The following is a 22,916-nucleotide window of genomic DNA, read 5'->3' as shown; positions in this document are numbered from 1 at the left end:
GAGCGGGCATGCAAGTCCATCTGTATCTGGACGATTGGCTAATAAGAGCCCAGTCCGAATCCAAAGGCAGACTAGTGGTTCACAGAGTGATTCAACTGCTGCAGAAGCTGGGCTGGGTGATCAACTTTAAGCCATCTGGAGCCAACGCAGATCTTGGAGCATCTGGGGCTCTGGTTCGATCCAAGGGGAAACAAAGTGTTCCTTCCGGAAGCCCCAGAGAGAATCTTCTGCATCAGATATAGGAGTTTTGGAGCGAGTCTGCTCTGATAGCCTGGCATTATTTACAGGTACTGGGATCAATGGTTGGAACCATGGATGTAGTTCCCTGGGCAAGAGCATCCACTCCAGGATGCGCTCCTCTCCCGATGGTGCCCGCAGAGGCATGCACTTCACCAGCAGCTGCCTTAGACAGAAGAAGCTCATCGTAGTCTAGCCTAGTGGTTGGAACTCCAGTCTCTCACCAAAGGAATTTCCTTCACATCTCTTTTGTCACATCATTTGTGGGTGACTCTAATGATGGATGCCAGCCTATACAGCTGGGGGGCACATTGTGAGGGGTGTCTAGTTCAGGGACGCTGGTCCCCTTCCCAGAGGAAGTAGTTGATCAACGGCTTGGAGTGCATTGCAGAACAAAGTGGTACGAGTTTTCTTGGACAATGTATAGGAGGAACCTTAGGTGCCTGAACCAGTCAGAATCTTAGGCCCATCCCAGTGCTTTCCCCTTCCCAGGATGCACTGGGAAGGCCCGCCATTTTGAAGAGCTGGCCTGCCAGCAGGAGAGAGTGGGCATCCCTCCTGCCGATCTTCAATTTAAAGGTAGGGGGTTGGGGATGTGGGGGGATGCAGGTAACCGAGGCAGGAGGGAGCAAGATTCTATAAAAGGCTCCTGCTATATAAAGAATCATGCTTAGCAGCTGTATATGGCATAATATTTAGGCACATGCATTTAGGCAAAGGAAAACCAGGCCTAAATATCTACACCAAAGTTGTGTGTGGATCGGGCATATTCTATAACAGCATGCCCAACTGCCTATGTTCTGCCCCTTGCCATGCCCCCTAGAAGTGACATGCACCACTCTAGAAGTGACATGCACCACTTCATAGGATGCACCTACAAAGTTGTGTAACTTCTAATTAGTGCCATGTAGCATCAATTATTAGGTGTTAATTGGCAATTATCTGCACAGATTGATTTCTTAAACAATTCAGTTGTGCATGCAAATCTGCTGTGCGCACCAATTTGCACATGCAACTTAGAACATCATATATAGAATTTGGGCCTCAGTGTGCAAGCAGGGAAATTAGTTTTCAGCACACTAAGCCCATGTTAATGTTTAGAGCAGGTTAACAAAGGGGTCCCTACAAGATTTCTGTGGAACTTGGATTTATTTGATCTTTAGTAAAAGTGAGCAGACCTCCAAGATGGTGGGCTGATGCAAAGATCTTAGATGCTCTAGGCTAGCTTTCAGCCTTACTCCCCTTACCCACCCCTCACTCCCCACCTCCTGATGTCAAGATGAAAGTAAGCCATCTTTAAAATCTGATTAAGGTACTGTTTTACCTGAGTCTTGGAATCAGGTCTTAGCCAGGGTAGAACATTAGTCCGCCTCAACTCTGCTAACTTTAAGTTGAGCTTGTGTGCAAGGATAATAGTCAAAGGCATACATTCTTCTGTCTCATCTGTTGCATAGCCAAACATCAACCCCTAAAAAAGGCAGAGTTGTGGAGAATAGCTTTAAATTATGGAACAAATTGATAAAAATGAATTAAGATGATGACTAATTTCATTCATATTCAATGCTTGTCAGCTTTTCCATGCAGTTTCTTCTTCGAGACTGCAAAGTATCCTCATTGTAAGTTTGTCAACTGGATCCAGGTTTACCCTATAAAGTTGATCGAATCCTGGGTTTACCCTATTGCATGCAGGGGTTTGTAGCCTTGTTTTTCTTAGGGGATGGAAAGGGGCAATCAGAACCACAAGTCCCTGCATGCAATGGGGTAAACCAAGCACTGGATCAACCCCATTAGGTGAATTTGGATCCAGCTGACAACTCTAATCTCATCAGCTTACTATTTTCCAAACTATATCCTCTTCAGAATTACACCAACACATATAGTATGGTACATTTACCTGCCTTGTTATTCCTACGTCCCTACCATTTCCACTGCTAACTGCGTCCTTAATCTGTTGATATAATCCTTGGTTTGCATATGTAGTAACAAATACAGTTGATGAAAGCAGAGAAAGGCCTGTATGGTCTATCCAGTGTGCCCAACAAGATAGCATTAGGTATGGTGCAAAACTACATTTTTCCCTCCGTATTTGCTGTTTCTGCACTCGCAATTTCGATTATTCGTGGTTTTTTGCTTTCTGGCTCCTTCCCCCCAAATTACATCATCCATGGCCGTCATCTCCGCCGAGACCCGCAGCTGTCCCCCTCGAGCTCCTGTTGGCTGAGACCGTCACGTGAGCGCTGCTGGAATGCTAATGAGAATTTGGGTCCACGATTCTGAGGAGAGGAGATGGGCCAGGTGCAAGGGGGACCCGGAGGTAAGAGCGGCATCTTGGTGGGGTGGGAGGGATTGAAGCAATGCAACGGGAGTTGGCGGTGGGCTTCTCTCTCTTCCCTGCTCTGTAGACAGGGCCAAGGTTAAGGAGAGACCTGGGCATTACTTTGAATCTCATTAACAGGGCAAAGACTGCCACCCAGAGGTAAGAGCAGCAGCTTGGTGGGGTGGGAGGGGTTGGAGCAACGCAACAGAAGCTGGCAGTGGGCTTCTCTCTCTCCCCTGCTCTGTAGATGGGCCCAGGGTTAAGGAGAGACCCGGGCAGGCGGGGGAGGAGGTAAATAACTTTCTCATATGTTATTTGCGATTTTATCATATTCTCAAGGGTTTTTAAGAGAAACCCGCAAATAACATATGAAAAAGTTATTCGTGGTTTTTCTGTATTCGCAGGTCTGTTAATCCCCTATCACTGCGAATACGGAGGGAGAAGTGTACAAATCAGGTTTCAAGTTTACTTAGGCTTGATATACCGCTTTAATTACCAAAGCGGTTTACATTGTACAAAATTTAAAATATAAGTAAAAACGGGATAATAAAAAAGACAAACTACAAGATATTACTGACAAGACATGCTGCATACTTTCCATTCAGGATTCCTTTGTGCTTATATCGTACATTTTTGAATTCCATTATTGCTTCCATCTCCATTTATTCCCCCCTCCCCCCATTCTCCATGAAAAAGTACTTCCTGACATTATTCCTGAGTCGGTCCTCCTGCAATCTAAGTTCATGTCCTCTAGTTCTACCACCTTCCCATCTTTGGAAAATGTTTGTTTGTAGATTAATACTTTTCTAATATTTCAATGTCTGTATCATATCACCTGAAAGGCAACAACAAACCAAGAATCCAACAAAACTGCAGTGAAATATCGAGTCGAAAAGCAAAGGCAAAAACTGCAGTGATGATGTACAAGATGCCAAGTCTTTAATAAACAATCAATATACAGTGGTACCTTGGATTACGAGCATAATCCGTTCCAGGAGCATGCTCGTAATCCAAAATGCTCGTATATCAAAGCAAGTTTCCCCATAGGAAGTAAGGGAAACTTGCTTTGATATGTTCCCACCCCAAACCTCCCCCCCCCCTGAGGCCAGCAGCGCTGCTCCCCCCCACGAGAACTGGCATTGCTCCCCCCGAAGGCCTCCCCCCCCCGTGAACGGGCACTCTCCCCCTCGCGATCCGGCACCCCCCCCCCACCGCCATCATGCCCCCCCCCGCCGCCACCGGCACCCTCCCTGCCGCCACCTGAGATCCACCAACCCACCCGAACCCTCTTCTTACTTCCAGTGTAGCTTCCACATCGGCATCGCCGGCATCAGCATGTCCTGTGCCCGAAAATCTGCTTCCTGTGCCGGGCCTTGAGCATGCGCGCATGCTCAAGGCCCGGTACAGGAAGCAGATTTTCGGGCACAGAACATGCTGGTGCCGATACGGAGGCTACACTGGAAGTAAGAAGAGGGTTTGGGTGGGTTGGGGGATCTCAGTTGGCGGTGGGGGGGTGCCCGATGGCGGTGAGGGGGTGCCGGATCGCGGGGAGAAGGGTGCCGGTTCGCGGGGCGGGGGCGCTCGTACAGCGAGGCAAGCTCGGTTTACGAGGCACCAAATTTGCAAATGTTTTGCTCGTCTTGTAAAACACTCGCAAACCGGTGCACTCGTAAACCGAGGTACCACTGTAAATATAATCATCAATCCTTTTGGATACAAACTGCTTTAGGATTATATTTATATTGATTGTTTCTTGGCATCTTGTACATCATCACTGCAGTTTTGGCCTTTGCTTTTTGTATCATATCATCTACATATATTCTTATTCATTAGGCAGGACACATCCCACTTTCAAGGGTTTTTTTTCTCCCAGCACCTTATTTAAGGAACAAAACTCTATTCAAAACCCAGATCACCTCCCTGGCAACCTTTCTTAAAAAGTCTCAGTATTTGCCTCTGCAAATTAGCTTACCCTCATACTTAATCCCCTTTAGTCTTGTGTTTGTTATCCAACACATTTTACAGCTTACTTTGCTCCCATCATCTTCATACTGTTAACTGCTGGAAGCATCCTGACAAGAACACCAAATTTTAATTTATGGGATTCTTATTTGGAATCACTTTTACATAGGGTTGCCAGATTTTCCAAATCCAGACCCCTAGCTCCGCCCCTGGTCCCACCCTAGCTCCGCCCCTGGCCCCTGGTCCGCCCCATTGCCTGCTTTTCTCTGGCAGGGAGGAAGTCCATGCATGCACGGCTGCCATGCGATGACATTACGTGCATGTGCATGCCGTCATTGCGTGGCAGCCGCGCAGGCGCTGACTTCCTACCTGCCCGATGCGATTTAAGAAGGCGTTTCAAAATCCGGACAAAGTGCCGGGTTTTGCAAAGCCGTCCGGATCCCCCGGACATGTCCTGAAAAGGAGGACATGTCCAGTGAAATCCAGACATCTGGTAACCCTACTTATACAGTCAGCACCAGAAAATGTTTACGTGCTTTTTAAAAATAAAAACTGCAGCTTATTATAATTTACCCCCAAATTCCATAAAAAGCTCTAAAACATATAAAGCCTGCCACCATGTACCTTTTAGAGAGCCAATCTTCACCAGCAGTAAGCAGTGTTGCTGATTCACATTGCTTGTACCAGTCCCAAACCCTTCCTTCTGACAAAATTTCCTATTCCACATAGAAGGAATACATCAGAAGGAAGGCTGTGGGGCCAGCGCCAGCAATGTGTATGAGTCGCACTGCTCACTGCCAGCGAAGACCGGCTCTCTAAAATGTAAGCAGCAGGAAAGATTTCAGGATTTTTTTTAGTAGGTGGATCTTGGGGTTCCCCACCAGCTATATGTAGATGTGCTGCTGCTGGGTGGACCTGAGACCAAAGCGGATGGGCCTGGCCCCACCTGTGGCTACGCCACTGATGTAGGCGTGAAAGTGTCAGAAGGAAACCTAAGCAATATTCTACAAATTCCAATTTAACTTACATAATGTGTATTGTAAGAGAGAAGGATTGTACACTTGAGTAAAGCGTGGACAAGGCTCCCATTTACACACAGAAATATAAATTGCAGGCGTCAATTATGCATTTAGTTCCCTGCATTTATGCTAGCTCTATAGCTGGGATTTATTTATTTAAAAATTTATTACTCGCAAACATCCAACTCAGATGCCTAAATCTTAGGTGCCTCTCAAAATAGCAAAAGGAATTGACCCTATTCATTCCACAAAAAGCCACACACAGAAAAACAAAGAACTCGTGGAGAACTGACATCTCAGTTGATGGCTTTATTAAAACAAATAAATCATCCACATAAATACATCTAGGGCCGGAACCTCTAGAACATTTGGACCTTACACGGTCCATGTTTCGACCCAATTGTCTCTTTCACTTTTGAGCCTCTATCTCTTCTTTTCTTGATCCCCCCTCTATCAATATCCTGATTCATTCTCTTGTAATTTGAATCATAGACTACTGCAATACTCTTTATCAAGTTATAACCCTGAAAGAAATCCGCTGCAGTCAAATTAATCTATCATGCAAAAAAATTTGACCATGTCACTGCTCTCCTCCACAAAACACATTGGCTACCCATCACTCATAGAAACATAGAAACATAGAAGATGACGGCAGAAAAGGGCTACAGCCCATCAAGTCTGCCCACTCTGCTTACCCACCCCCTGTCTATGCCCTAATGACCCAATTTCCTTATCTTGACCCTCGTAGGGATCCCACATGGGTATCCCATTTATTCTTAAAGTCTGGCACGCTGTCTGCCTCGATCACCTGCACTGGAAGCTTGTTCCAATGATCAACCACTCTCTCTGTGAAGAAATACTTTCTGGTGTCGCCATGAAATTTTCCGCCCCTGAGTTTGAGCGGGTGCCCTCTTGTGGCCGAGGGTCCTTTGAGAAATAAAATATCATCTTCCACTTCGACACGTCCCGTGAGGTACTTAAATGTTTCGATCATGTCTCCCCTCTCCCTACGTTCCTCGAGAGTGTAGAGCTGCAATTTGTTCAGTCTCTCTTCGTACGAGAGACTCTTGAGCCCCGAGATCATCCTGGTGGCTGTCCGTTGAACCGATTCAATTCTGCGCACATCTTTACTGTAATGTGGCCTCCAGAATTGCACACAGTACTCCAGATGAGGTCTCACCATGGCCCTGTACAATGGCATTATGACTTCAGGCTTTCAGCTGACGAAACTTCTATTGATACAACCCAATATCTGCCTTGCCTTAGATGAAGCCTTCTCCACATGATTGGCAGTTTTCATGTCTGCACTGATGATTACTCCTAAATCTCGTTCTGCTGAAGTCCTAGTTAAAGTTTCTCCGTTCAAGAAGTACGTCCTGCATGGATTTCCGCTTCCGAGGTGCATGACCTTACATTTCTTAGCATTGAAGCCTAGCTGCCAGGTTGAGGACCAACTTTCCAATGTAAGCAGGTCCTGCGCCATATAATTCTGTAAACTGCATTCACTTACTATATTACATAGTTTGGCGTCATCGGCGAATAGTGTTATTTTACCTTGAAGCCCTTGAGTCAGATCCCCTATAAATATGTTGAAAAGGAGTTGAAAAGGACCGAGCCCTGCGGCACTCCACTGGTCACCTCCGATGTTTTAGAGAGGGTACCATTAACCACCACCCTCTGATGTCTGCCACTCAGCCAATCATTGACCCATGCAGTTAGTGTCTCTCCTAACCCCATCGATTCCATCTTGCTTAGCAGCCTGCGGTGTGGGACACTGTCAAAAGCTTTCCTGAAGTCCAGGTACACGACATCCAAAGACTCTCCCAAGTCCAACTTTCTTGTTACCCAGTCAAAGAAGCTGATGAGATTGGATTGGCAGGACCTTCCCTTGGTGAATCCATGCTGACTGGGATCCCAAAGATTCCCTTCATTCATCGCCTCACCTATAAAATACTCCTCCTCACTGTCAGCATATTGCTAACATTCTTAGTTGGCATTACTTATGTCAGCGAAGGCCTATGGTAAATTATATCAATCTGACTCTGGCATGTGAATGCAGATAGACCCTGAGGGCAGGGAGACTGTTTTAAGTATCTCTGATTGATATGTTTTAAGTATCCCTGATTGATATGTTTTAAGTAGCCCTGATTGAATCATGACTAGCTAAAAGGTGTTAATGTCTGATTAAGAGGGTGCTTAGGACAATGGGTCCAGGTGCACAGATCAAGAAGATAGGCTGCTTGAATGGGACAAAGAAGCCAGAGACTAATCCCATCTACCATGCTTGCAAGTATCACACCCTCCTTTATCAATTAAATTAACCATTGTTTCAAACAGTTTACAAATTCTAAACAGAAAGATACTGGGACTTACAATAGTTTCTATATTCAGAATAAGATTCCAAGCTATAAAAGCCTCCTCTCCGCAAAACACATCTATCTATCAATCTATCTATCTCTTGGGTCTTGGCTCTCTTGTCCTTTCTTTCTTTCTCTCTCCTCTGGCTCTCCCTAGAACTTCAGACTCTCTGTCTCTTTGTCTCTGAACTCTGTAAGGCAGGGAAACTGCTTTGCTCTCTACTTAATTGTAATGCTTCAGGATATTGCTTTTCTGTAAGACTATTTCTATAATATATTCCTTATGCAATCACCTCTGGCTGTGCCTCTTTGATTCTACTTCCTGGTGAATCTTCAGTGAGGGAACTGAACCTGGGACCGGGCGTTTGTCAGGGCGCCTCTCAAGTGACCCCACCAACCATACATTGTGGGGGCCACTAAAAAACCTGACACTCACCTTTAAAACAAAAAACTCTAACCAACTGGCGTTCATAGATAAACTTTTGATCCCATTCTTCGATCTAACAATCAAAACCTACTTTCCATAACGTCAATATGCAAACTGTTTTACGATACCACTCGCAAATCAATTTTTTCAGTTAGTGCCCCCTCTCTGTGGAATGCCCTCCCATTAGATCTTCAATTAGAGAACTCTCTTGAAAAATTTAAAGCCAAACTTAAAACTTTTCTCTTTAAAGATGCCTTTACTCTCTAGTACCAGCTTCTGCTACTCAAACCTTTAACTCTTATAAAGCCTTGAAACACCAAATGCTTCTTCTGAAGCGATCCAAATCCTGTTTTACCACTCCCCATTTACCTTCTTTTTTTACTAATTTCACTTCAATGTATTTTTAAAAACCTTTCCCTCCCCAACTTCCCTTTTGTTCCATGTATGTCAATGTGAATCCGTCTAGTATTTTTAATACTTGATAAAATATTGCTTTTATTTACCTATTTTAATTGTTTTCTTCAATATTTTTATATTGTACATCGTTTAGACACTTGTTTTGATAGACAGTATATCAAAAATAAAGAAACTTGAAACTTGGAGCATGATTTTATGTCATTTCGAGCGCATCAGTTCTGCGTAGAGACTTTTGTTTTCATCCACAAGTTCATTTTTAGGACCAGTAGGAACCCCTGAAGAAGACAATTGTGTTGAAACATGGACCGTGTAGGGTCCAAATGTTTCTAGAGGTTCCGGCCCTAGGTATATTTATGTGGATGATTTATTTGTGTTAATAAAGCCATCAACTTGAACATCTTAGGCGCAGCAATACCAGGTAATACTAATATCCTATAAAGGAATCTAGATGCCCAGATACTGATCTAGAACAGGCTCCTACCGCCTCTAACTTGCTGCCCCCCCCCACCCCCGGCGTCGGCTCTCCCTCTGAAGTCACTTCCTAGTCACAGAACCCGGAAGTCATGTCAGAGGGGAGCGCCAAGGCCGGCGTGAGCAGCAGGTTGGAGCTGCTACTCGTGCCAGCGAAGAGCTAGAGGTATGGGTGGGAGGGGAATGAAGGCATGCACGTGGAGGGGGAGGAGTGGGAAGGAGCAGAGAGGCAGAGAGGAGCTGGCACCCCCACTAAGACAGCACCCAGGGTGGTCTGACCCCCTTACTATGCCACTGCCCCCCCCCACAATACTTTTAGTTGTGCTGTCTGAAAATTGGGTATACTGTAAGTCAGGGGTGCCCACACTTTTTGGGCTTGCGAGCTACTTTTAAAATGACCAAGTCAAAATGATCTACCAACAATAAAATAATTTTTTAAAAACCCCCACAAAGCACACTGAAAGGCAGAGAAAATGTTAATTATAATTCATATTCCGGGTTTTTTTTTTCAAAGAGGTCAAGGCAAATGACTATGCAATGTCGCCTCAATAACAGCCATACAAAAATAGACAAATATACCCCCTCCCTTTTTACTGAACCACATAGCAGTTTTTAGTGCAGGGAGCTGCGCTGAATGCCCCACGTTGCTCTCGACGCTCATAGGCTCCCTGCGCTAAAAACCGCTATTGAGGTTTAGTAAAAGGGAGCCATAGTGCAAAATATAAACAGCAGATATAAATTCTCAAAATGGACACATTTTGATCACTAAATTGAAAATAAAATCATTTTTCCTACTTTTGTTGTCTGGTGATTTCATGAGTCTCTGGTTGCACTTTCTTCTTCTGACTTCTTCTCACTTCAGCCCACTCCTGCATCCAATATTTCTTCCCTTCTTTCAGCCTCCTATATGCTTTCTCTCCTCCAGACCTCATTCTCCCCCCAACTTTCTCTTTCTTTCTCCCTGCCTCCTGTTCTTTCTTTCTCTTTCTCTCCATGCCCACTTTCTTTCTGTCACCCTGTTCCCTCTTTATTTCTGTTTCCCTTCTTTCTTTGTCTCCCTGTCTCCCCTTTTTTCTGTCTCCCTGCCTGCCCCCTTTGTTTCTTTCTCCCTGCCCTCCCCCAAGCCACTAGGTTTTCCACCGCTACCGGGAAACAGGCCTCCAAGCCACCACCGCCCCAAGCTTTCTTTGCAGAAGCCTTGCGCTGACCAGGGTTCCGCTCCCTTCAATTCTGATGTGGGAGAGGAAGTTCCGGGCCAGCCAGGCAGCGATTGGCTGGCCCAGAAATTCCTCTCCGATGTCAGAATTGACGTCGGGGAGAGGAATGCTGGTCAGCGCGAGGCTTCTGCAGGCCCAAATCTCCGGACGCCCAGGGCCGAGGAAAAGAAAAAGCCAGTCTATAAATCCTTCCATGAGAGCTGTTCCAGTCTCCTTTCAGCACGGCACTTACAAAAATGCGTAGCCCCCCCCCCCCCTCCTCAACTTCCCATTTTCAGGCTCAGTATGCCAGAGCAGCAGCAGTTCTTGCATTTTTGGGCAGAGCACCTCCTGCTCCTGAACCGCCTTTCTCCAGTCTGGCGGCTTGATTCCGCCAGGGGCAGCCGGCGCTCAGCTCTCCAGTGACGTGACTTCCCTAGACCTCCCTCCCACTTTCTCCCGAAGGAAGTGACATCATCCCCCAGTCTATCAAAGATTTTCTACGGGACAAAGCAAGGGCATCAGGTCAAAAGCGCGCCGGGACAAAGGCGCGCGAGGAAGACGGGTTCTGGCAGTCGGGCAAGGAAGGACGCAGCGAGAATGGGTGTGCATGAAGTGATGACCAGTGGGGAACCACAGGGAGAGGAAGGCTGATCGGCTGGTCGATCGGGACGGCAACATGAGTCTATCACGGAACCCGGGATGGGTTCCGTGATCGACTCGCATTGCCTTCCCGAGCGACCGGTCGATCGCGATCGACGTGTTGGGCACCCCTGCTGTAAGTAGAAAAAGGGAAAGAAGGTACCAAGCCTCGAAGCAAAGCAAATCCAACAAGAAGAGGCACTGGAGATGTAAAATCCAATCAAATGGTCAGAAATCCTTTATTTGCCGTTTGTATCAAAGTTTAAAACAAGCAAAGTTCCAAAAGACAAAGTCCCGACTAGGATACGAGTTTCGGCGATACCATCGCCTTCCTCAGGGGACAGTTGTACACTTGCAAAGTGCTGTAGACAGTGCGGGTGAACGTGTCGGCGTCTCTTCATCCAAAAGAAGGATTTCTGACCATTCGGTTAGATTTGACATCTCCAGTGCCTCTTCTTGTTTGATATACTGTACTGTAAGTAGAAAATCTACTTTGGGTGTTCCACTTATATATGTATATTCAGCAGTGCTGCCTAAACATATAGCACCACTGAAAATACATATAATTTGAAGCACCTGCTGAACACTGGATTCTATATATAGGAGTACAGTGCAATTCAGATTTTTAGATGTAGCCACTATAGTCAGGCTTTGGCAATGCTGTGATAGATTAGACAGTAGATCACTGCAGGAAATACTATAGATTGACAACATTTTTAATATGTCTGTTAATTTTAAAAAAATTTTGTACTACCTGATCTCCAGCTCCAACATCTTCCTCATGTCTGTCTAAATGAACACCTTGTGCAATATCAGGGGACTGTTGCTCCAAGGCAACCAGGACATTACAGGTCTTGTAGTCGAAGCCTGTTCAAGAAAAATTGTTCGAGTAAGCAGATCTTGTGCCAGAGGATTACTATTTAGTAATTTAGAGAACAATTTCAAAGAAATGCTCTGTGGGTAAAGAGGTATCTACCTAAGGAGAAAGCCTCTTGAAAACAATGCCCCACTCTAGTGCATAGTAAAAGGACGATACCGGGCATAGTCCAAGGCTAAACTAGCAAAGTAAGAATATTAGAACATAAGAACAGCCATACTGGGTTAGACCAATAATCCATCTAGCCCAGAATTCTGTTTCCAACAAAGGCCAATCTAGGTCACACGTATCTGGCGGAAACTCAAATAGTAGCAACATTCCATGCTTCCAATCCCAGGGCAAGCAGTGGCTTCCCCATGTCAAACTCAACAGAAGACTATGGGCTTTTCTTCCAGGAAATTGTCCAAACCTTTTTTCAAACCCAGACACATTAACCGCTGTTACTACATCCTCAGGCAAATGAGTTCCAGAGCTTAACTATTCTCTGAGTGAAAAAAATATTTCCTCCTATTTGTATTAAAGGGGAGTTTGAAGTAAGTGGAGAGTTTGCATTTGCAAACTATGCAAGTATTTGATCTCCAATGGGGAAGAGATTTTCTAGGTGGAGCTCCATTCAGAAATTCATATTGAAAGCTATTTTACAAGCGTAAAGGTTCAAGGAACTCTATAGAGACTGAAAATTTGGCTTCTTACTAAATAAGCAGTAGTAGACTTTAGGGGGCCCAGATGGGAACTACAGGAACAAAAAGGAGCCTCAAACAGGAGGAAGCACAATTTATCGGATGACCAAACACAGCTCGGGTTTCAGCTGATGGGGTCGTATTCCGGTAGCTTCCTCAGATGACAACCAGATGTTAAACTAGGAATGTGTTATTTTGCGATCTCTCTGGCATTTACACTGGTCTTGAGGAGGCCAGTGCAAGCAGTCTCTATGCCCTGTGTGCCCCATTTCAAGGTGTGTTATATGCTCCTATGATACAAATAAATGTGTCCCTGGTGCAGGCAGCTTGCTGCCGAGACATGTAGGGCTTTAACAGTGGGATATGTATTGGCCCGCTCTCCCTCTCACACCCCCACCCCCACACAAACCCCCACCAATAACTAAACCACACTCTGCTTATGGATAAATAGCCGCAGCTCTGTTTATTAACAAACAATTAATTTAACACACTCGCATACAAAAACAGTTTCCCGAGCTATACCTTAAACCATTACCAATAATATTCGACCCCCGACCCTGCCATGTCAGCAAGGGTCTGGGGGATGGCATGTCCCAACATGCCCCTTTAACCAGAGACACCAGAACCCGGGCACGGCTCCCTGCTGGCCCCCCGCTCATCTCCTGATGAGCTCCACCATACCATAGCTCGGGATAACCGCTAACCCAAACCCGGCAACCTACCGAACCAGACAAAAAGGGGTGGGAGGGTGGGCAGGAAAAGCCGCCTCGGAGGACCCAGGAAGATGCCGAGTCCTCCGAGGTCCCGGCTTTATAAGCTCCACCCTTCCGTTAGCCCCGCGCCTCACCTATCAGGAGGCAGACCCCGTGGCGGGAAAAACTCTCCTACCGCTAAGCTGCCCCCTGCCCTCCTAAACCCGCCCACTTGTGCATCGCGTTCGTCTCCATGGGAGGCAATGCGGGCCCTCCATCCCCGCGTTACAGCCGCCCATCGAGACGAGGGCTCTCGGGCTCTCCTTTATTAACATGTCTACATAATAGACAGCACAAGCACACATATCTCTGAAAGTTGGTTTTTCAATAAACTTCATTCATTTGTCCATTAAGCTGCTTCTTTTCTTACATTTAAATCACTGTTGCAGCTTCTGCATGCCTCTTTTTTTTTTTTTTTAGTAATTTGGCAATAAGAATAATTTTCTAAGCGTGCATTGCCACATACATATGAAAATGATATAAAGTTACCCCAAAGGAGGTAATTCTATAACAGGGGTGCCAATATTTAGGTGTCATATTTGTGTGGGCAGTGAAGACTATTCTTTGAACATAAGAACATAACATAAGAAGCGCCATCTCCGGATCAGACCTTCGGTCCATCAAGTCCGGCGATCCGCACACGCGGAGGCCCTGCCAGGTATACACCTGGCTTATTTTATAGCCAACCATATCTTTATATGCCTCTCTCAAGGAGATATGCATCTAGTTTGCTTTTGAAGCCTAGGACTGTCGATTCTGCAATAATCTCTCCTGGGAGAGTATTCCAGATGTCAACCACTCTCTGTGTGAAGCAGAACTTCCTGATATTAGTCCTGAACTTGTCCCCCCTTAGCTTCATTTCATGTCCTCTTGTCCGTGTCAAATTGGACAATGTAAATAATCTCTGCTCTATTTTGTCGATTCCTTTCAGTATTTTGAAGGTCTCGATCATATCCCCACGCAGTCTCCTCTTCTCAAGGGAGAACAATCCCAGTGTTTTAAGTCGATCCTCATATTCCAGTTTCTCCATACCCTTCACCAGTTTAGTCGCTCGTCTCTGCACCCTCTCCAGCAGTTTTATATCTTTCTTTAGGTAGGGAGACCAATGTTGGACACAGTATTCCAAGTGGGGTCTGACCATTGCCCTATAAAGCGGCATTATAACTTTCTCCGATCTACTTGAGATTCCTTTCTTTATCATGCCCAACATTCTATTTGCCTTCTTTGCCGCTGCCGCGCATTGTGCCGACGGCTTCAGGGTCCTATCTATCAGTACACCCAGATCCCTTTCTTGTTCACTTTTTCCCAGAGTTGCACCTGACATTCTGTACTCGTATTCCTTATTTTTACTGCCTAAATGCATTACCTTGCATTTCTCCACGTTGAGAACGCTTAAGGAGGAAATTCTATTTATGTCACCTAAAAAAAATCAGCACCAAAAAAAATCCATGCTTAGCGCTATTCTGTATACTGGCATGGTTTATAGAATGCGCGTAATGCTCTTCCCCATAACAAAAATTTAGGTGCGGCCATTTATGCCAATTAAAACCTGGAATAAATGCATGCGCCTAAATTGTGTGCGGATCGGGCATAATTCAATAAACGTGTGCCTAACTTTTAGGAATATCGATGACTTGCCCCTGCTCCTCCCCTGGCCATGCCTTCTTTTGACATCCACGCTGTAGAATTTACACGCACAGCTTTATAAAATGTGCTTAGAAATTTGTGTGTGTAAATTCTAATTACTGCTGATTAGTGGCAATAGTTGCTTGTTCATGGGCAATTATTGGCGTGAATCGGCTTGTTAACTAGTTAAGTTGCACATGCAAATCGGAATATGCACAGATCTGTGCACACAACTTCAGTTACAGTGCATAGAATCAAGAGGTAAAGGCATAAAAGACTGGTATAACTGAACGAATCTAAATAGGGCATTTGTGTACATAATTTAGGTCCCCTTTTACAAAGCTGCGCAGCTGAGAGCCATGAGGCAAATGCTCCAATGCCCATTCGAGTCCTATGCGTGTTGGAGCATTTGCCGCGCCAGCCCGCGCTGCCGGCTTTAGTAAATGAGGGGATTCGTTTTCTGTATGCAGCTGATGCAAAAGTCGGCCATACCTATGAGACGTCCGTGCCCCTCTCCTGCGCATAATCCAGAAAAGCAGTTAGCCACACTACTGCCATTTGCATATTTGAGTGTACACATTCCCGTGTGAACGACAGTATTTTATGAAATTTTATAAGTGCAACTAGTGCTTAAACTTTGGCAACCTACTATAAGATGAGAGGTATATGGGTTGTCACCTATATATGCATTGGATCTATTTGTGTGTCAAGATACTGCGCATGTATTTTGTTCATATCATCTACTATTTGTATTATCCCTCATGAAAGAAGTTCATCTTAGCAGTACTCATTCTCATATACAGTGTTCCCCTGGTCATTCACGGTTCACGGTCCCGGTCATTCGCGGTATTCTCCGACCGGGACTTCCTGTGCTAACGTCGGGATTTACCAATCAGGAGCTGCGTGTCAAAGCAGCTTCTGATTGGTGAAGCCTGACTTTAGTGCAGGAAGAGGCGGTCGGAGGTGACCGCGATTTCCTTCACTCGCCGGTGCTCCAGCTGCCCTCTCCTGCCTCCCCTTTTGCGGTCGGAAAATACCGCAAATGACCAGGACCGCGGACCGCGAATTCACGGGAGAGCACTGTATATCAGAAAATTCTAGAGTAGAATGTCAGGCCTTTTCAGATCTCACCAGAATCTTGCATTCAGTGGGAGATTCCTGCTTTTGTGGGTCATCTCCTGTACTCCCACTGGGATCCAAGAACTCCCATTTAGCAGCTTCTCCCTCTGTCAGCAGCAGGAGATGTGTTAATAAGACATCATTTCCTGCTGATGTAAAATATGTCTCACAATAAGAGCTGCAAAATCTCACAGCTGTTGTCCCACAGTGACAGCAGCAGGGAGCACTGGGAGAACAGTTCCCGTCCAAGCCTCGCATGAGCCCAGCACCCCCCCATCTCCCCCACTGCCTGCTCTTGTCGGGCAGGAGGAAATCCGTGCATGCGTAGATTTCCTCCTGCCTAACGCGATTTAGAAGAGGCTTTTCAAAACCCGGATAAAGTGCTGGGTTTTGAAAAACCATCTGGACTCCTGGACATGTCCTCAAAAGGAGTACATGTCCGGGAAAATCCGAACTTATGGTAACCCTACACTGGAGGGAAAGGTGGCTTCCTGCTGCCACAGCCAATGGAATTTTAGTGAGTCAGGTGGTGGAATAGGTGGGGCTGGAGTGGTAATGGACAGACTGGAGCAGGGCAGAGTGGACAGGGCTGGAGATGTTTCAGGAAATGTCAACCCCTTTAACAGCTCTGACATTTGTCTATGAAATAAAGCCGAGCTGAAAGTGGGTGAGTAATAATTGTCAAATTCTGTAACAGCTACTTTTTATTTTTTTTATAATTTTATTGAAAAATAATGCAATTAAAAACATCTGAATTTGTACAGTTCTATACAAAACAATTCATTGATTCATTATATATCATTATTTCATAATAAATACTGACATTTTTTAATTATCTATAATGTCTAATATTTCTCAACCCTCCCATCCATTCTCCCCCCCAACCCCTTTGGAAGGATGTGTGCAGGAGATGTGTATAATGTAAATACAGATTTATATATCAGAGATCAGTTGGGGCTATTGTTTTGGGAAATAATCCTAATTTCATATGCACTCCAAATGGTATTATAATTCTGTAACTGGTTTCTCCGAAGAGCTGTTAATTTGGACATTTGCTGTATATATTGTACTTTAGCCAGTAATAGTCGCAGCCCTGGTAGTTCTGGTTATTTCCAGGCGGATGCCAGAACAAGTCTCCCTGCTGTCATTATCAAATGTATCCATATCTGATATTTCAAAGGCAGGGCATCTGGTCCTTTGTTCAACAAACAGCACTCCATGATCTTAGGGATCGGAATGCCTAGTACTGCCTAGAAATTACTTTATCCCAATAAATCTGTATTTAATGCAGTACCACCAAATATGTTCAAGAGTGCCTACTTCTGTACATCCTCTCCAACATTTATCCGATCCATTCCCATACATAGCTTGCAATCGTGCTGGTGTATAATACCAACAAAAGAGCATCTTATATCCATTCTCTATCATATTGCTGGCTATAGTGCCATATAAGAGAGAATGCAATATTTTAAACCATTCCTTATCAGAGTAAATTTTGCCAGTAATCTTTTCCCAGCAACGTCTATATTTCAAAGGGGGGTGAAGATGCTCCAATTGTGCACTATATAATCTAATAATACTTCCTCTTCCACTCTCTCTTATCATTGCCATCTCTAAATCCGACTGTTGTGCAGCAACTGATTCTTTTAGAACCACTTTTCTAAAAAAAACTTTCAATTTGTCTATAATAAAATAGATCACTTGGCCATATTCTTCTCTCAGTAATTAAAAGGGGATAATTTTCCCATCTTCCAACAATTGGCCTAATATTTTTAGACCTTTCTTTCCCCAGAGATGAAAGGCCACATCAACTTCTCCCGGAGTAAAATTAGGCATATATGCAATAGCTACCCCCATATAATAATTTTTATCCCCATAACATCGCCTACGTACCTGAATCCACAGGTCAAGAGTGTGTCGTATTACAGGGTTAGAGTTCTTACCTATTATAGAGAGTTGTAAGAATTGAAGCCAAGGTATCGTCCACAGTGGAAACCCTCCCAATAACTCCTGTTCCATACATACCCAAGATTTTCCACTATCCCATTTCCAGTTTACTAAATATCGTAATCGGGCTGCTTGATAGTAATATTGAAATTGGGATACTGCCATTCCTCCCAATTTTCTAGGTAGATACATCATTGTTCTTATGCAACAGCTACTGTGACAAGAGAATCATGGAAAGCCGAGTGTTATGACTATATCCTCTGTTCCTGCTTTAATTTTGCCTTACATGGCAAGAATATGAGAAAATACTTTTTTCTACTAGAAGTAAAAAAAAAAACAACAAAAAACCCCTCACTTGAGCATTCAACAAATGTATGTACAGTTAGCATACCCATGAACCAGCAAGTTGTGATGTGCCACATCACATTAGCTGTTCTACAACTTTGGATACCAGCCATAAAAGTCTAGACGTTCTGTGAGTTATAAAAGGGAGCTTCACCCACCTTTAGCTGAATCGTCATATCCAATGTGTCTTATTGTGTCTCGAACCACCCGCTGATAATCCACAACAGCGCGAGAGGTAATTTCTCCACAAAGTAACACCATTCCTGTTTTACACACAGTTTCTGGAGGAAAAGCCAAAAAGAACATTGTAGGGCTCACAATAAATTACAGTAGTTTTGCTGTGTGAATAAAGAGGCAGTGACTGAAATTTCAAAGATCAACTCTTAAAAATCATAGATTTATTGAGGCATGTGTTTGAAGATGATGAGCAGTCTAGTCCTACAAAGCTTATACTCAACGAATCTATTAATATATAAAGGGCTATCAATGGCATCACTAGACAAAGGTTATTTGGGGGCACAGAGGAGGTCACCAAGGTATCGAGTGAGGCAAGCCAAAGTGACATTTCTGTACATCACAGACCTCCCTTTCCTTCATAAGAACATAAGAATTGCCATTGCTGGGTCAGACCAGTGGTCCATCATGCGTAGTAGTCTGCTCTTGCGGCGGCCCTTAGGTCAAAGACCAGTACCCTAACTGAGACTAGCCTTACCTGCATACGTTCCGGTTCAGCATGAACTTGTCTAACTTTGTCTTGAATCCCTGGAGGGTGTTTTCCCCTGTAACAGCCTCCGGAAGAGCGTTCCAGTTTTCTACCACTCTCTGGTTGAAGAAGAACTTCCTTACGTTTGTACGGAATCTATCCCCTTTTAACTTTAGAGAGTGCCCTCTTGTTCGCTCTACCTTGGAGAGGATAAACAACCTGTCTTCTTTATCTACTAAGTCCATTCCCTTCATTATCTTGAATGTTTCAATCATGTCCCCTCTCAGTCTCCTCTTTTCAAGGGAGAAGAGGCCCAGTTTTTCTAATCTCTCACTGTACGGCAACTCCTCCAGCCCCTTAAGCATTTTAGTCGCTCTTTTCTGGACCCTTTTGAGTAGTACAATGTCCTCCTGTTCCCTCTCTTTCACCTTTCTTCTTTCTGACCTCCATCTCTCCCTTCCTTATCCCTTCCTCTCTCAAACCAGCAATGCACCCTTCCAAACTCAACAGCACCAGTCATGGCATCTGAGGAGTGGCACTGCCGCATAGTCTCTGGTGCTGTTCAAGGCTTTTCTGCAATTTCCCCCTTCCTGTCCATAGGCAGTCCAACCTGCCAGCTCTCACACAGAACAGTAGAAGCAGCATGCTCCGGGGCATCTCTCTTCAAATGCCTAACTAATTTCACTGCACTTCCTGTTCAATAAAGTTGGGCCTATGTAGAGAGATGCCGCCAAACACGCTGCTTCCATTGTTCTGTGCGAGAGCTGGCAGGTTGTGTCCATGTAGAAACAAGAGAAGGAAAGAAGAATTTTGCCTCAACAACATCGCAGAAAACCAGAAACAAGAGGCAAAAGAGATGTCAGAATATCAACCAAGGGAACTCTTTATAAAATTAGTAACACGGAAGTCATAAAAATAGACGCAGTCTATAGTATAATGTCCATCTTGATATAAGTACAACTGTCTAGGTCACGCCTAGAATGTCCCAACCTAGACCTAGACTCAGTTGTAATTATATCAAGATGGGCATTATACTATAGACTGCGTCTATTTTTATGACTTTCGTATTATTAACTTAATAAAGTTACCTTGATTGATATTCTGACACCTCTTTTGCCTCTTGTTTCAGTTTGTATCCTGGGGCAGGAAGGAGCAAACTGCAGAAAAACCTTTGGGGCAGGAACTAGCATAAAAAAGAGCCCTCAGTTTGGGGTGATAATGGGGTGACAAGCATTATTTGTGTGAGGGCATTTACCTACCCCTATAGTGTCACCTATAAGGACCATCAGCCTCTGTCATTTTTTATAAGAATAGTCTTACTGGTTCAGACCAATGGTCCATCAAGCTCAATAGCCCGTTCTCATGGTAGCCAATCCAGGTCACTAGTACCTGGCCAAAACCCAAGGAGTAGCAATATTCCATGCTACCGAAACAGAGTAACACAGTCTATCCCTCTGGAAATTCAAAAATCAGGATTTTCTTTTATAATAGCAGTGGGAAATGAGCTGGATCACCAGTAGAGAAGTTGTAGTTGCCCTTTCTATGAGAGTTTGTTAACCACATTGCTGGAGTGTTCTCATTGTAATTCTCTCCATATACCAATTCTTCTCACGTTTTGTAAAAAAAAAAAGTGTATAAAAGAATTACAACGCTACTGCTTTCATATTCATGCACCCAAGCATTGGATGTGCAGGAGATATCAGCCCCTTATCAACACCACCAGCTGCGTGGACAAGACTCCTGAAGAAGGTACAGTCCACTATACCGAAACGCTTGCAGCATCGAGTCATTCTCTGCAGAATTGTACCTCTTCTTTCCATCAATAAAGATTTCATTTGGAAACATCCCGATTGACCCACTTGATGCCCTTGAACACCACTTTGGGCTCCTATTATCAAGGCGCACTAAGGGGGTTAGCGCATCGGACATTTCATCGCGTGCTAACCCCCGCGGCAGCCTATAATCCTAATGCCTCGTCAATGGAGGCGTTAGGTACTAGCGCAGCAGGTGGTTTAACGTGCGGTATTCCGCACGTTAAACCGCTACCGCACCTTTGTAAACGGACCCCTTTGTAAGCTATTGCTGAGATTAGGGTTACTAGATCTCTGGCAAACCTGGACATGTCCAGGTGTCCAGAGGGTTTTCCAAAACCCAGAAGTTTGTCCAGGTTTTAGAAGGCCCCAAACTCAGGGCCATGTCTGGAGGGCCTCTGTGCATGCATGTGATGTCATCATGTCAACATCTGCGCATGCACAGAGGACCTCCAGATGTGGCCCCCGAACCTGGGGAACGAGACATGAGGTTTGTGTGGGGGCGGGGCTGGGGCAGATTGGGAAGGACAGAGGAAATCTGTTAACCCTAGGTGGGATCCTACCCATACATACAACTTAAAGAATACTGTAAGTTATGATTGTATCTGCTGCATTTAGTCTTCACATTTACCCCAGCTCTATGGCCAGCATAAGTGTTTACGCCTAAATGTTAGCTGCATAAATATCCAGTTACACTAGTATTCTACAAAGGAAAATAAGCACCTACTTTCCTTTACAAAATAGGCTCCTATTGCATGCCTCCCCCCCCAAGACACCTAATTAGAAGCAGTTTGTTATGCTCCCCTTTAATTCCAAGTTGGAGCATTAGAAAACACTTTAAAAACTCTGAAATTAGAAGGTAAAAAGATCTGTCGCATCCTCACAGATATTCTCACACATTTTTCTTAAACCAGTGGTCTCAAATCTGTTCTGGGGGACCCCCAGCCAGCTAGGTTTTGAGGATATGCATGAGACAGATTTGCATACCTGTCACTTCCATTATATGCAAATCTCTCTCATGCATATTCATCAGGGATATGATAAAAACCCAACTATCTGAACCAATTCACCTGCAGCAAATTTTAAGAGCAAAGCACTTATACAATTAAGACTCAAATGCTGACAATTAAACAGGTATAAATTAAGATCTATAAAATTATAAGGGTCCTTTTACTAAGCCATGGTAAGCACTGATGTGTGCTTAACGCAGGTTAAAAAGCACTACCTCTAGGTGCACTCAGGCGTCTCACAGTAGTTTTGGGATCAATAAGCACTGGGGGTAGGACAAGGAGAGAAAATAGGCATTCTCTGCACTAGTCAGCTCAGCTACATCACTGCGCGCCAACTGATTAGCACATGGTTAGTGCTGGAGCCCTTACCGCCTAGAAAACAGGTGTCGATAAATGCTCACACATGTGCTGATGGGGATATTAGCATGTAGCCCATTAATAGAGAAAATGGAAAATGGTGGCATTTTACCAGCACACTAAAAGGGTCCTCAGTTTGCGGGAAAGCCCCGTGCTAGTGAAAGCGCTAACCACTTTTTAGCGCAGCTTAGTGAAAAAGGCCCATAGTGATATCCTCAAAGTCAAACAGTTGCCAAGGGCTTTCCAGACTTACGAGTCCTCAAAAAACAACCTTTACAAAGCTTCATAAGGAACAGGATATTTAGTGGCATTCCCTACTGACAGTAAAGTAGGAAACCACTGTGAAGCGAAATTTCCAGGATAAAAAGAAAAATTCCTTACCACAGGCCACCTTGGCATCTGGATCCTGCTTCAGATGGGCATCCAGCACTGCATCACTGATCTGATCACAGATTTTATCTGAAAGAGAAGAAATTACCATAGGATGTTTTAGTCAAGTAAGGGCAGAAGAGAGCACAGAATACTTATCTTTATTGCCTTCATTGTATGAACTGCAGAAATGTGTTTTTTTAGCTCAGGATTGTCCATCATCAGTCCCCAAGGGCCACAATCCAGTTGGGTTTTCAGGATTTCCCCAATGAATT

General features: G+C 44.6%; 1 protein-coding gene across 2 annotated transcripts in view; it reads right to left on the bottom strand.

The window, feature by feature from the left end:
- The window catches only part of MAT1A (methionine adenosyltransferase 1A), an 84,987-nt gene that overhangs the window by 25,203 nt on the left and 36,868 nt on the right, over positions 1-22,916 (bottom strand). For both annotated transcript variants that reach the window (XM_033943682.1, XM_033943681.1), the window contains exons 2-5: positions 22,654-22,731; positions 18,550-18,672; positions 11,800-11,912; positions 1,562-1,705 (exon numbers count right to left, since the gene is read on the bottom strand). In XM_033943682.1, coding sequence (XP_033799573.1) covers positions 1,562-1,705; positions 11,800-11,912; positions 18,550-18,672; positions 22,654-22,731 — 458 coding nt within the window. The remainder of the gene's footprint in view (positions 1-1,561; positions 1,706-11,799; positions 11,913-18,549; positions 18,673-22,653; positions 22,732-22,916) is intronic.

Source organism: Geotrypetes seraphini, chromosome 4 (genome assembly GCF_902459505.1).
Source record: "Geotrypetes seraphini chromosome 4, aGeoSer1.1, whole genome shotgun sequence".
Classification (NCBI taxonomy): domain Eukaryota; kingdom Metazoa; phylum Chordata; class Amphibia; order Gymnophiona; family Dermophiidae; genus Geotrypetes; species Geotrypetes seraphini.
Note: the sequence above shows the minus strand (reverse complement) of the source record. Positions and strands in the feature narration are given on the sequence as shown.